At 40.0% G+C, this 15,459-nt stretch overlaps 1 protein-coding gene across 4 annotated transcripts in view; it reads right to left on the reverse strand.

Annotated features, from left to right (window-relative positions):
* ptpn21 (protein tyrosine phosphatase non-receptor type 21) overlaps positions 1 to 15,459 on the reverse strand; it is a 43,336-nt gene that overhangs the window by 22,865 nt on the left and 5,012 nt on the right. For 3 of the 4 annotated variants that reach the window (XM_062041442.1, XM_062041441.1, XM_062041444.1), the window contains exons 3-14: positions 14,987 to 15,156; positions 14,603 to 14,700; positions 12,623 to 12,690; positions 12,467 to 12,537; positions 8,211 to 8,298; positions 8,011 to 8,099; positions 7,026 to 7,113; positions 6,746 to 6,825; positions 6,534 to 6,641; positions 4,452 to 4,512; positions 1,665 to 1,746; positions 59 to 1,581 (exon numbers count right to left, since the gene is read on the reverse strand). In XM_062041442.1, coding sequence (XP_061897426.1) covers positions 59 to 1,581; positions 1,665 to 1,746; positions 4,452 to 4,512; positions 6,534 to 6,641; positions 6,746 to 6,825; positions 7,026 to 7,113; positions 8,011 to 8,099; positions 8,211 to 8,298; positions 12,467 to 12,537; positions 12,623 to 12,690; positions 14,603 to 14,700; positions 14,987 to 15,156 — 2,526 coding nt within the window. The remainder of the gene's footprint in view (positions 1 to 58; positions 1,582 to 1,664; positions 1,747 to 4,451; positions 4,513 to 6,533; positions 6,642 to 6,745; positions 6,826 to 7,025; positions 7,114 to 8,010; positions 8,100 to 8,210; positions 8,299 to 12,466; positions 12,538 to 12,622; positions 12,691 to 14,602; positions 14,701 to 14,986; positions 15,157 to 15,459) is intronic. The other variant, XM_062041445.1, reaches the window with a different exon arrangement.

Raw genomic sequence — 15,459 nt, forward strand, 5'->3', positions numbered from 1 at the left:
CTCACCCTTGACCTAAACAGGATAATCGGCAGAAAATGAACAGATTCTGACAACTCACCGGAGGGGGTAAACCTTCGATGGTCTTCTTCGCCTGAGGTACATCAGCCACTGGCCGCCTCTTGAAGTCTTTCTTTGATTTGTGCTTAGCTTCACCACTTAGGTCTCCCTCCGACACAGAGGGCATGATTCTGGTTTGAGGCAGGTACGGGGGCTCTTTCTCTTGGATCAGCGGGTGAACCTTGTAGGTGAGGGCGGCAGCTAGCGAGGGGTCCATGGTCGAGCCGATCGGATATGCTGGAGGGGGCTCAAGGGGAGTCTGCTGTTGAGCTGGCGCTATAAAGGCGTGATGTTGCTGCTGCAGTGGTGGTGGTGGCGGCTGTTCGGGAATTATGGCGGCTATGGCATCATGAGAGAGTGGCGTGTGGCGCCCTGTGTCTTCCTCAAACTCTTCATCCTCACCGCTGCTGTGTACCAGCATGGTAGCGTCAGAGAGAGATTTCTTGTGTCTGTACTGCACATCGTCCTTTGCGTCGGCCTTGTCTGCCGTCTTTGTGCGCTCCAAAAAGACGTTGAGTTGAGAACCTTGCGAGCGACCTATCTGTGGGACCAGGGGAGGTGTTGCAGCTTCGGCCGCTGATGAAGACATGTGCCGCTCTTTGAGCCTTATCCCCTCCAGGCTCTGTGCTAGCCCAGCAACCTCGATGGAGTTGCGCTTTTGGCCGTGGTAAGTCGGTCTGTGCGGTGGTCCGCTCAGAAGAGGCTCGGATACCTCTTGCAAGGAATGAGCAACAGGCAGGCTGTCCTCTTGGAAAGTCTGGACCGAGTGATGCACACGGCGCGTGATGATCAGGTCAGGGTTGCTGCTGCTGACGTAGAGGTGACGTGACAGGTCCGGCGTGCTGTTAGCAGGCCGAGGATGTGCATACGGGTACGGCGGGGGTGGTCTGTACACCTGTGTCCTCATTATGTTGGGGGCCGGATACTCTTGAACTTGCTGTAGCTGGACGTTAGTGAGTTCTGGGACACTGACCGCCCCGACCACAGGTCTCCTCTCAGTGGGGTAAGGGTGGTATGGTGACGGGCTGTGGAAGCTGCTGCCCGTATGGAAGGGATAGTGATGGTGGTGCTGCTGAACAGTGCCGCCATGCTCCCCTCTGATCTCTGGCTGGCTGTAAACGAGAGGGTCCGGCCTGCTGTAGGCGTACGAGTTCCCAATGTTCAGGTTCCTCATGGAGTGGCTCTGCCGGTGCTCTTGAGATAAAATCCTCCCGCCGCCTCGATTCTTCTGCCGCATCACCGTCTCATAATCGGGAGTGGAGCGGTAGGAAGGTGGGATTAGGGCGCTGTGGCGATGCGACGGGATGTAGTCGGGCCTGGTGATGTCGCTTGTGATTGAGGGGTTAGACGACATGGGCGATGGCTGAAGGTAGTGTTGCGGGTTGGTCAGAGAGCTGGTGCTGTGGGCGCTGTACACGCTGCCGTTACGCAAGCGCCCCCCGCTGCCATACTCCATGGGCGGGCAGTCCAGGCTGGTTTGGGAGTGGTAGTAATATCCATTTTGGCTGTTCATGTACAGGTTGTCTATGACAGAGAAACCTCTCCTGGATAAGCAATGCCTAATGATCATAGTGAATATGATAAACATTTGTGTTGAAAGATGTTACCTTGCGATGAGCTGTAGGGTTCTGTAAAGTGGCCGTTGTAGTGCATTTGTGGTGGGGGCATCATGTAGCCCTGAGGCTTCGGCTGTAGTTTCAACAAGAAAGGGATTTACTTACAGACTCTGGTGTTTATATAAAAATAAGTAAATGTCTCTGCATTTTCACTTCAGATATAATAATAATGTTGGAGTCTTGAGTGTTGGCCAATACTCATATTGATCCGATATGATATCAACACGAATCACACACACTTATTTAGTAGTGTGGAATGTTAGAAAAGTCTTGATTACTAACAATGGTAGGTATGAAAAACACTAACCTATTAATCAATAATCATCTGGAATGGAATGATGCTGCTTTTAAGTTGAAGAGGGATGACATTGTTTTATGGTGACAACTAGTGGTCACTATTCATTAGGTTAAGCTTATAATGCAGTAAGTTGAATGATGCGGACACGTTTGTTACTGGACACTTTCTAATACACTTCTGTCTTGGAGACTTTGTATCTGTTCGTAATATGCAACTATAATTATTTTATACTTGCATATATTGATAAACCTTGTGTTTTAGAATGGATTATTGTTAAATTAAGGACACTTATAACTGGGTTGCAATCATGTAACCGTAGAGGCACATCCGGGCTCTTCCGAGTTTCAGGCGATGGTCTAGAGCCCCATTAGGCTACTGTTTATTTACCTGAATCAGTGCAGATTTGGGTGTATTTTGAAAGGTTTACAGGCAAATATATAAGCAATCATGAAAAAAATATTAAAAATGGGATGGAGTGGATTTATACAGTCTTACGAAAAATATTTTTTTAATGATTTAAACCATTCATCATCACCAAGACGTTACTGCTCGCTACAACCTCACTTCATTTACCACTTACGGTATTTAGAGAAGAAAAGATTAGAGGCACATAATGTCTTTACATCTGAGGGCTTCACAAATTAGGCATTAATCCGTGAATGACAAAGTTGGACTTATTTGTGCATCGGTAAGTACCGTATTTGATTGACATGACGAGTGCATAATGTCCCTGTTGTTGAGCAATGTTTGCTAATAACATCAAGATTCAGTATATTCTGTTGAGCCTACGAGAGATTTATTCATCTAGTTTATTAATACTATTAGGGATATTTCCTTGATGTTAACAAATATCACCAAAGACGCTATGATGTGGTCATCCGTGTCGAATAAAGCCGAACAACAAGTAAGCTTTTAGTTTCTTTTATAAAAATGGACATTTAAAATACGGTGGATTGAACCAACAGTTAAAATATTTATTACTAGGACTTAACATGAAGTTGTTTATTTACACAACCAGGTCTTTGTAGTTATATTTAGGCATAGCAACCAAAAAAGAACACAAACTAACGCGATCTCTTGTCCTTTTCTTACGTCTAATTCTGCTATCAAACACTACTAACATAGTTGAGAATAAACTTGATTGCATCACATAAAGTTTCTTAAACAAATCAAAGTCAAATATTCAAAACTAACATTTTACAAAGTGATCGCTGCAGACACAAGCATGGTCCGATTGTATTCCACAAGATGATGAAAACGATATTTTTAAGAGCCTTTGACGCACTTTCGTTTTTTTCCCTGACTTTATTACCTTTATGAACCACTTATTTCCTATCTCTATATTTGAACGACTGGAACACCCAAGAACAAGACAATATGGCATTTTCTGCTCAAACTCTACACTCTCTCGTTTTAATGCTATGCTCAAATTGTTTGACCATCATGTGAATTAAGCCGCTAAGAAGAAAAACGGATATGAAGTCATCTGCAACTCAACTATATACATATTTCTAGCTTGTGTATTCAGCAGTTGTGTAGCTGCTAGCTCCAAGTAGCCTACACTCAAAGTTCGATTTAACGCAGTTCGATTTAACGCAGTCCAATATAACGCGATCGATCCTTGGACCCCAAATTTCCGCCCATTTTTATTCCACCAGAATCAATCGTTTTGTTTTTCACCAAATTATTAATAATATTTACAAACTTACTAACATAACCGGTCTCTCCCAGTCATGTTGTGTGTTAGTTTACTCTATGCGACAATTATGCGTCTTCATTGCCACAATTAGACTTTCGCGTTGTTCGTCGTTGCCGATCCTTTTAGTTCCAGTTAGCTTCACACGAGGTTAATGCCCTGTATGTTTTTGTGCCTCATACTGGAATTAAATAAGAATTCTTACATGCAAGCTGCTTCCTACCATCCTTTGCATCCTAGGACACATGAACTTTGCAGAAATGCGACCAAATCGTAACACTTAAACAGTAATAAATCTTTATGAAAGCCTCCAAAAAGAAGGAATTTAGAAAAGATATATACAGTCTATCGACCCAGTGATGTCCAAACCTACAGGTGGATAGTGCCCGCCCCATTCTGTGACGTGGGAGCACAATCCACCATTCACGTCACGTCACGGGGCGGGGAATTATCCACCAAGCAGGTTTAGACAGCCGAGCAACACCGCATAACTTTTTCGAAAAGAAAAAGGTGAAAATAAGGATTTCTATATAACGCAATCTGGGGTTGGCATTACATCAAACTTTGAGTGTATAGTCTACCACATTTGTAAATGGAAATAGAAGAAACAACCAACCTTGCAACCTTTTTAGAGGACATTTAGCTGTTAACTGGCTCGGAGCGCTTTTTGCGGTTTTAGATGCAGGCCTGAAATCCGCTACATTTTTTTAACTGATATCAGACAGATCTCCGCACCTGATCGGGACATTCCTGTAAGTAAGAGTCTGTGTACAGTAAAACTTACCAAAGACAATCTGGTTGACGACCGCCGTCTGACTGTGTTGACAACTGTGGGCTGTGTTTGTCTGGTGGAAAAAACAAGCAGGCATACATTTAGAATCTAATAACAACAATTATGCCACAAGTGCGAACAAGTTTTACTACAACGCGTAAATTGCTCTGAATTGAGGGCATCATGCATCCTTTCACAATTTACAGTTTGTGATCTTGATTTTATTAGTTTTTAAGTTGGCAACACTAGAGAAAAGAGGTTATTGTAATCGGGGCTGTCAAAACTAACGAGTTAACTCATGTGATTAATCACAACAATTTGTGGAATTAATCATGCACACCTAAATGAATCATACAACTAATTTTGACCATACAAGTTCTTTTCAGTCAGTCAGTGAAAAAATTAGTGAGGAGGCTCCGACTGGTGTGTTCGCTGGTAAATTTCACCTAAAAATACAGTCTGAAACAAAGTCACATAAAACTTGTTACCATGTTTTATGCAAATAAATTACTTGCATTCAAGAAAATTGTTTAAAATCTTTCCTGGATGACATTGTGACAATAAAACTGCATTTGTGTCCGAATATCGTGGCCTTTTCTTAATTTAATTTCAATTATGCAAGTGAGTTAATGATTAATCCAAATTCCAAAATGTGATTAATCTGATTTTTAAAAAATATGATTTGACAAACTTAGTTGTAATAGATGAAGACAAAACGTAAACAGCTGATAAAACAAGCTCTTAGAGATTTTATCAAAATGTACCAAGAGGCAAAGGCTGAAGTTACCTGATAATTGACTAAACCTATTTTCATGTATCATTAAAAATGCTGGCTTTGCTTAAATAATAATGCTCATGTTTATTGTTGTGGTGTACAAGTACTGAGAGCTGTTTCTATTGTATCATAAGTTTCCAAAATGTGTCCCAATTAAGGGTTTTTGGCGGTGCAGGGGTTTACCGACTGTTAGGACATTTGCTTTAATTTGTTGTCAAGCTAGCAAACATTTTTGGAAGCTTTTTGGTTCATGTTTGTTGTGATAAATGAATCATGATCATAAAGACTACATTTACACTGCAGACCAAAGTGGCCCAAATCAGATTTTTTTGAGACCTGATTTTTCCAGCTGACTGTTTAAACTGCAAGCAAAATGTGATTTGTATTAGACTCCAGTGAAAATGCACACACGCCCCAAAGTGGCCCCAATGTGGCCTTGCATGTGCACTTCGATAGTGAAAACAAAGGAAGTTAACTGGAATGAAGTCGCTACTACTATTACAAAATAAAATAAAAGTCGTAACAACTTCAAAATTAGTGTTTTTACGGGAAAGTAAATGAAAGTATTATGATGTATGAATGGATTTATATAGTCTAATATATTTGGGGGGGTTGTAATCTTTCTATGGCTGTTAAGTAGAGGAGACACGGACATCAGCGTGGATCAGCGCAATCTTTATTTTTCAACTCACATTTAAGAAAATGCGCCACAGCGTCAATTCCGGTCTTTCAACAATCACTATTTGTCCGGAATCAAAATATATATTTGTATATTACACATAGCCTATTATTTGCGCACTATTGACAAGTGATGCTCCGAAAATTTGGTCGTCTCTAATAAAAAACGGAACCAGGTGTTGTGATGAAATATCCATTTCTGCTGGCAACTGCGTCTTTCCGGCGCACACAAGTGACGTAGATCGCCCAAAGAGGACGTAAATATCAGAATCAGGTCACATACAGTTCAGATAGTGTTTAGACTGAAGTCACATTTGAAAAGATCTGATTCCCATCGGATTCAGGACTACCTCCTGATGTGGCCTGAATCTAATGCCAAAAGATCAGATTTTAAGCACTTTGGAGCATTTAGACTGGCAAAAAAAATCAGATCTATGTCACTAGAAGGCAAAAAAATCTGATTTGGTGTGCAGTGTAAATGGGGCCAAAGTCACAGGGTTCTGTATATATGACTACAACAATCAACATTTTGATTAAAAAACATAAAGGCTCTTGCATTGAATTTTGTTAGAGTTTGCAGGTGTACCTAATACCGTAGCCGGTGAGTATGCATTGTTTTTTTGAAACGTGCTACTGCTCACCCCTTATTGGAAGGCGGAGAGGGGCGAGAGAGCATTGAAAAACGAGGAAAGGATAGAGTGAGGAGGGACTTCTGGGAGCCCTCAGAAGGCTGGGGGTCACACTCCTCCCTAAGGAGGAGGAAGGAGGGGATGAGGACAGGAGTCAGGAATGGCGCTTGCCAGACAAGTAGCGACCAAAGTGGCAGGAAGGGGCCTAGACCTGTGAAACTTACAGGCTACTTTTGTTGATCTTGTAAAACTTGAGTCTGGCCAGACACATGCGACAAACATACTTTGACGTTTCCATGTCTTCCTGCAGAGAAAAAGGAGAGCATGAGGATTGGGGTTAATCATGCATTCCTGCGCTCTGACATTTAGCTGATGCTATGTGACTTTCATGGCTCACACCCAAACATCAGCGCATACACAGGCGCATTGTCTCGTTGACTGGCTGATCCAATAAGAGAGTGCAATGTTGAGAAGGTGTAACGACAGAGGAAAAGGGAGACTCACGGTCTGGAACTGAACACTCTCCTCTCTGTTGAGCAGCTCCAGGGCAAAGAAAGACCTGTTGTGACTCATGTTGTTAATGTCGTTCCACCTATACGGACAATTTAAGTGCGGGCAAAAAAAAAATGGACGGGGCAGAAAAGAAAACAAATGTCGTCATTGCAGTTACAGCGAAATGAGAGGAGAGAGGTTTAGTATCTGTACTCGTATGAATGTACTAAATAAAGTGAAAATGTTTGACTGTCTTCCTTTAACCCTTGGATGCACTACCTACCAATACGTACACTCTTCCACGAGTGTGGCCAAAAATGGCTCCAAATAAAATCAATAAGTTTTGCAGTAAGCTGGATAGTTATTCTTCAAAATCTTTAAATTGAAGATTTGTAATATTTTCATATTCCAGGTATTCCTCGTAAAACATGTTTGTGACATGAGCCCATTTGCAATTGTATTTATTTTTCATTAATTTTAAGAAATTGCAGTTTTTGGATCACTACTCACTCTTCCACAAGCAGTTCCTATGGAATCTTCTATGAACCTTTAATTCTTAGCAACTCTGACTATCCCACTTACACATCTGAAGTCATTTCTCACATCCGATGCAACTTTGACCGTCAATAGTGTGTCCCACTTACACATAAGATGCAACTTTAACTTTCAATACTGTCCCACTTACACATCTGATGTCAGAGTTGCTAAGCATTAAGGTTCATAGAAGATTCCATAGGCACTGCTTTTGATTATACAGAATTATACAAAAACTGCAATTTCTTAAAATTTATGAAAAAGTAAATAAAATGTGTTTTATGAGGAATACCTGGAATATGAAAATATCACAACTTTTCATTTGAAAGATTTTGAAGAATAACAACCTGTGGGGTCCATTTTTTGCATCAAAGGGTTAAGGACATGTTTTAGGTGTAAAACATGAATGGAAATGTTACACAAAACTAGCTCTAATCTAACATTTTCACCACATTATGGTTACCTAAATAAATTAAGAGGACTGCCGTTTTTGTGCTTGACAAAGATCCCATCAAGGCATGATCCCAGGGTCACGTCAGTGCCGGTGTGGTCCTGTTTACTCAATACAAGACATTGTATTACACACACTGATAAACCACACATATATCACACTGGCTGGACAGTAGCCAGCGATCAGGCCTGATTTTTCCAACTACGACCGACCTTGGCTTGGTAGCTCTCTTGGCCATAGCCCTCCATTTTCTCCACTTCTTGCATGTACAACATTTCAGCCTCCGGGGCGGGCAAACCTCTGAAAATGACAAAGTCATCGGAACAGAATGAAGTATCTGAGCTGCTGTAGTATCTCCAAGTGTGAGGGGTGTAATCCCCTTTGTGACACATTCAGTACCTTTCCATGCACTAAATTAGTCTGATTTCCTAAATAATTTGGTTTCTTCTATTGTCACCCCCACATGTGACTTTTCCACACGTGACAGTTGCCATGCTAATGTGACTGTTGGCCATACGCAGTGTGCCTCTTGTGCACTAGGGGGAGATTGTTGTCATTTCAGCTTGTTTAGCTATGTGGTAATGTACCAAAATTTTCAGTCTATAAGCCGCTACTTGTTTCCAACGCTTTGAACAATGTGTTTTAATCAATGTTGCAGTTAATTTAAGGATTTTCCCAGTGTGACTTCCCTGCCGTCAAGGCCATTATATTAAGAACACCAGTAACGCCATTTCCCTTCTTTTCCCAATGTTAAATACAACTTCGCTGTCATGCTGTATTCTCCCAAACTGCATCATCACTTCGAGGTTGGTTAAATACGTTTTTTTCGCCCGCACGTCGACTACATGTAGACGACGTACCTCAAAGCCAAAAAATATCGACCCGACCATTGAAAAAAGAAAAACCTGCCGCAAGGAACAAAAATCCACCATCATTAACAGGCCCCGAAACAGTGGACTGCCGGTTTCGGAGCGTAGAGGACGACAAAAACAGCACTCCCAGCAGGCTACTTTCTGCCGTGTTAGAAGTACTGTATTTTGTTAAACTTGTGAATGAACAAGCGCCTGTGTAAATAAGTCATGTTATAATGTGTACACCTGCGGTTAACTGACATGTGCGCCTAGTAGATGTACATAATACAATTTGTCCAAAAATTAGGTGGGTTTGGTTAAAAAACAGGTGCAATCTACAACCCGTAAATTACGGTAAATAGAAGAGTATGCTACATGCTAATAAGCTAGCGTTAGTAGCTTTCGAGCTCCGGAGCTAACAAATAACTACAACTTTCCACTTCTATGTTTTTAAAATTACACTTGCATACCTGCCAATCCTCCCAATTTTCCCGGGAGACTACCGAATTTCAGTGCCCCTCCTGAAAATCTACCGGGGCAACCATTCTCCCGAATTTCTCCCGATTTCCACCCAGACAACAATATTGGGGGTGTGCCTTAAAGACACTGTCTTTAGCGTCCTCTACAACCTGTCGTCACATTCACTTTCCCTCCATTCAAACAGTGTGCCGACCCAGTCACATAATATATACGTTTTTTTACACATACATGAGTGACTGCAAGGCATACTTGATCAACAGCCATACAGGTCACACTGAGGGTGGCGTATAAACAACTTTAACACTGTTACAAATATGCGCCACACTGCGAACCCACACCAAACAAGAGTGACAAACACATTTCGGGAGAACATCCGCACCGTAACACAACATAAACACAACAGAACAAATACCCAGAATCCCTTGCAGCACTAACTCTTCCGGGACGCTACAACACACCAAACCCCGACCCCCTAACCATGCCCACCTCAACCCCGCCCCTCCCATCTCCCGAATTTGGAGGTCTCAAGGTTGGCAAGTATGCACTTGTGATTATTATGATCATCAGAGACATACAAAATGATCGTTATTTTGTTGAACTGCTTTGACTATTTACTGTTGTTACTCACTACGCAGTGAAATACTGTTTTTTTTATGTCAATGACGTCTAAATAGTTATAAATGGACATTTAATTTATAACATCACTAAAAGTATGAACAACGATGTCGATGTTTTGACTAAATGAGATTGATGCTGTCTTGAAGTCAAGTGGTCGACTGCTATTTTTGTCTAATGGCTAACGAGACATACCCATTAATTTCACCATATGAAATATAACTTACTTCATTAATTATTATTTATTTATTTTTAATGTTATTACTTATGGAGGATATTGTGAATAAATTGAGAACAGGAAGTGAACAAAAGAGTTAGCAATTGCTATGTAAAGGAAAAGAGGTAGGGTTTAATTAGCTCTGCTTCTTCCTACTCCTTTTCTAACGTTGAATACAGAAACTGGAAATTGTGATGTATCATGTTGTATGCATGCATGTTCGACATAAACTCAAACTCTACTCTGTATTAATTATTTTGTGTATACAAAAAAGTTTTTATGTCAAAATACGCCTGTTTAGAGGTTTCTCTCCACCAACCGGGATGTGCTGGCTTCGTGTCATGTATTTAAAGTAGGGCTGGACGATTATGGCAAAAATAATAATCAAGATTAATTTGATTAATATTTGACCCCAATTAATAAACACAATTATACATTTCTACCACCAAAACTCAACTTTAAGGATATAAATGAGTAAGAAATAAACCACAACAAGTAATATAATATTAATAACAATAAATTAAAGTAACAATAGCAGTTTAAAAAACAACAACATAAAATTCAGTTTTTTCGTTTCAATTTTTTGGAATTCCGTTTTTTACATACCGGTACATTTATTTTACCAACAGAGTGCATGCTTTTTGTGTCATTTTTTAAATCGTATTTAATGTTTTTTAATTAAATGAAAAACCCTTCATATTTATTGGTGCAATACACCTATGGGAAATTTTGACCAGTATTTTAAGTCAAGGCATAATAAGAGTGTAAAGCATCAATGCATGCTTTAAGTACATTATGCTTGTGTAAGGTACATTGAAACTTTTATTTTGCTAGCGGAGTCAGACCTGATGCTGTACACAGCGCTTTATTGTGAGGGGGGAGCCTGCTCTTGTTCTGAGCTTGACGTGTAGCGAGGACTTGAGGCTGTTTAATTAAAAAAAATATATACATAAAATTAAAATAAAAGACTCACATTGCGACTGCTGTCTTGTTTGTACACTGATCTTACATCGATAATGTCGTTCACAACAACACAAGCAGATGAGATGTGTTGTAGTTGTATGGATTGTTCTTGCTCGCTTTAGCTTTGTAGTTAAGTAGCTATTTCAAGTGGCCGTTTCCACATGGTTTAGTTCAGGGGATGAATGAGCGGTCCCGGACACATGAATTTCCCAAACAAATGTTCTTTCTCCTCACAATGACAACATTTCACTTACCTTAATGTCAACTTCCATAATATTCTGCGTTTAACTGCGGATTCCGTTTTATTATCCGCAATTACGTAACCGCGGAAATCCCATGCCTTCACTTCTTTATAAATTTTAGTGAATATTGATTAGGCATACTAGCGCTGTGTCAAATAAAACGTAGCAGATCCCAAACTTTTAGTACACATGCTCTTCTTTTTTTTTTACTCATGCTCATCTGTTTCATCGTCACAAGCTCTGAAATTTGCATGCACGTTGCGCGTCCTATTACCGGTAATCTTTTTTTTCCCAATATTCTGATGATCGTGGGAAGCCATAATCGAAATCAAAATCAAAATGTGATTAATTGTCAAGCCCCAATTTAAAGTGTCTTCTTTAAGAACATTCTGACCATTTATTAAAGCGGTAGGTTTTTATTTTGTCATACATTTTGAAAATTGGCTAGTTTCATCTTCTACATCTATAATTTGAAAGCTTGTTGGTATAAACAGCACCCTCCGTGTTCTTCTTTGCCTGGGAAGAACGTAGTAAAGAGCGGTGTGTTGGACTCCCATGTAGAGAACTCGGTTTGCAAACAGTAACGTAAGGCAGATGCGACAAAAGTTTACTTTCAAGATGCAGTCAGCTTTGCTTGTGCTCTTCTTATTTTCTTTCGCCTGTCTTTACTAAGAAGAAGACTGTTTAGAAGAAATATACAAGTGCTGGCGCTTCAGCTTGCGGTATGTAAAATGTGTTTTACTGCGTATTTGTGTTTGAAGCCAATATTAAGATGGTTTGAACTCTGACTAACACTATTAGTGTCATTATGATGAAAATCATTAATTACACTTATTACTTACATGTGTGCGCTTCTCTGGCTTTCAGGTTTGCCATCTTTCTCCTCACACTCGACAGTGTAGGGAGTCTGCGAGCTCACTTCGCTTCAAAGGAGGTACTTAGCCCTTCCCCCCTGCCTGACGGATAATTTGAACGTCTCTTGAATGACGTGCACGCGCAAAACCAAAGAGGGAGTGCAAAAACAAGGGCGAAGGAGGGGTATTTGAATTGAGCCTAATTTAATGCATGGAAATACTGACTCTACATATGCTAAAGCTCACCTGTAGGACTGATAGAGAAGGGCCACCTTCTGAGTGGCCTCCTCCAGCACTCGCTCCTCCTGGATCCAATCCTGAAAGGACAAAACCTTGTTGATGCAAAGCGAGTACATGTGAACAACATGTGAGTTCATTGCAGATGAAAAGAAAAAGACTTACTATGGGGAATAGCGCTAATTTCTGAAGGAACTCCTGGGAATCGTAACGGTCTACGTCACCAAAGTCCGCTATGGACAGAGGAAAAGACAATCACGTGTCAAATTTTACTTATAAACAAGCTAAAACACTAATTCAATATTATTGAGCAACTGTTGAAGCTCCAGCCTGCCTGTTGGCAACACTCTAAGCTATGCTCACTATCCTCGGCATCAGCAATATTCGAAAGCAATGCCTGCCCTTCGCTCCAGTGTCCCTGCCAGGGACACCATCTGATTTATGTTTTCACAATTGTAAAAGGAAAAGCTGATTACAGTTAGTATTATTTGCAGATGATACGACTGTGTTTTGTTCAGGAGAGAACACAGAAGCTAATACAAATAATAACAGAATAAATTAATAAGTTCAAAAGATGGTTTGACAAAAACAGACTATCTGTGAATCTCAGTAAAACTAAATTAACACTATTCGGTAAAGGTAGAAGAAAAAGTCAAACACAAGTAGACAACGTAGAAATTGACAGGGTAAACAAAAATCAAATCACGTTTTTTGGCGTAATAACAGATAATAAAATGAACTGGAAATCTCATTAAAACACAACATAACGTGGCAAGAAATACTTTGATATTGAACAAAACTACATATGTTCTGGACATAAAAAAAATCACTCCATGTTCTCTACTGCTCGCTAGTGTTACCGTATCTGAGTTATTGTGTAGAAATATGGGGAAATAACTACAAATATATACTTCATTTACTAACAGTGTTACAAAAGAGGTCAGTTAGAATAACACATAATGTCGGATATCAACAACACTCAAACCCTTTATTTATTGAATGAAAAAAATATTGAAATTCAATTACTTGGTGCATTTGCAAACAGCTAAAATTATGTACCAAGCAAATTATAACCTGCTACCCAAGAATGTACGACAATCCTCAACAAAAGAGGAGAAATATAATCTCAGAGTTGGATGTAACTTAAAACATTTGTATGCATGCACAACATTTAAAACGTTTAGTGTATCAGTTTGAAAACCTTTAGTGTATCAGTATGTGGAATTAAATTGTAGAATGGTTTAAGCAAAGAAGTCAAACAATGTACTAATATGATCCAGTTTAAGAAACTCTTCAAACGTAAAAGTGTTTTCAAAGTACAAGGAAGAAGAATCTTGATAAAACATTTTGAACCTTATTGAAAATGAGATAATCATATTCATCTCATGGTGACTCACCACTTACCGTAACTATTTATTAATGAGAACCTCAGCTATTGTTTATTTACTTACTCATTTATTTATCTATGTTTGTGTTACAGATTATGTACAAACAAATGTGTTAGAAATTTCTATGAAACGGAAAAGGGGTAGGATTAAATAAACTTTACTTCTTTCTACACCTTTTCGGACATGCTCTGATGAGAAACTGGATATACTGTATGTGATGTATCATATTGTAACTGTCTACATGTTCCAAATGAACTAATACCATAACCATTTGCGCAATCTAGAGAGGCAGTGCAGTGCTTGTTATAACTTTGCCAGCAGTGTTTGAGATTCTTCTGGCTGGCTATAAGGTTGGAGGATTTGTTTACAGCTTTGAGATGTGTGATGATGGTGGAAGTTGCACTCGCACGCATTTACAAGCCACTGATGTGTGATAATAAAAACATACAACATTTATTTTCATCTTACAGGGCTTTGACACACAAGCATCCAAAAGACAACAAATACAGTACTTCTTCAAATAGTGGCCCCCTCTTTAACTTGTGCCTCAATTCATCACCAGGTGGAGAAACATGTCGCTTAGTACGCACAGTTGTGAAATAAGTAGCCACTGTTTGAGGTCAAGTGGTAATTATAAGGTCAATGATGTTGGCATCGAATCCTGCACATAACCACTATTTTTCATGCCGGTGTTGATTGACAGATGAGACGGCTCATTTGTCTCAAAGCAGACGCATGCAAAACAGTTCACACGTACCTTGCACAGCTAGGCTAGCCAAGCGGATGGCTTGTTCTAAAGTGCATGAGATCCGGCCCTCCAGAACATCCTTCTTCAGCTGGAGATAATACTGGTATCTGTGAATAATCACACGACGCACGTGAAGTCAATAAATGACAAAAAGCTTTGAGGAAACTCATGTTGAATCAGTGCTGATTACGGTAGTATGCTACGCAGTGATGTACACTGGTACTACAAAATGGAGCTAAAGATAAAAGAGACGGACGGTGGCCTTTAATGCTAGTAGCTAAGTAATCACATTGTCGCTTGTTATCAAATAGCGTTCCAAAACAGACTGACCCTTTTTTTTAAGATAAAGACAGTTCACATGCAGATAATTTTTGGACTAAGAAACTGTGTCACCTGGTGATCTCCTGCTGCAGTTGCACCACACTTGGGATGTAAAACACAACCCCGAAGTAAACTGTTGGCTCCGCCCCGTACTTGTCCAACTGCTTCTTCAGGGGCTTGTCCGGGTCGATCCATCTCTGCTGGTTCTGCTTGTTGAAGTACCACAGACTGAAGTATGTTATCTGGCAACACAGTGGAGAAAACACACGGCATGTAATAAAAGGGACAGTGTCAAAATCGTCATTGTTCTATTTGTACAAGTTTTAGAATGCTGATTTTAAAACAGCATTTCCCATAGAAAGTAATGGAAATGTAATTAGTCTGTCCCAGGGTCAAACTGTCACATCATATTTTACATTGAAATCTGTCATTGGCATAAAAATCAAATAATCGATCATATCGGTATTAGTTTTTCTGCAAAAAATATCAGATAGTGTTGGCTTGGTGGAACTTGCCCAAATAAATAGATAATGCTCGTTTGGTGT

Source organism: Entelurus aequoreus, linkage group LG03 (genome assembly GCF_033978785.1).
Source record: "Entelurus aequoreus isolate RoL-2023_Sb linkage group LG03, RoL_Eaeq_v1.1, whole genome shotgun sequence".
Lineage (NCBI taxonomy): Eukaryota > Metazoa > Chordata > Actinopteri > Syngnathiformes > Syngnathidae > Entelurus > Entelurus aequoreus.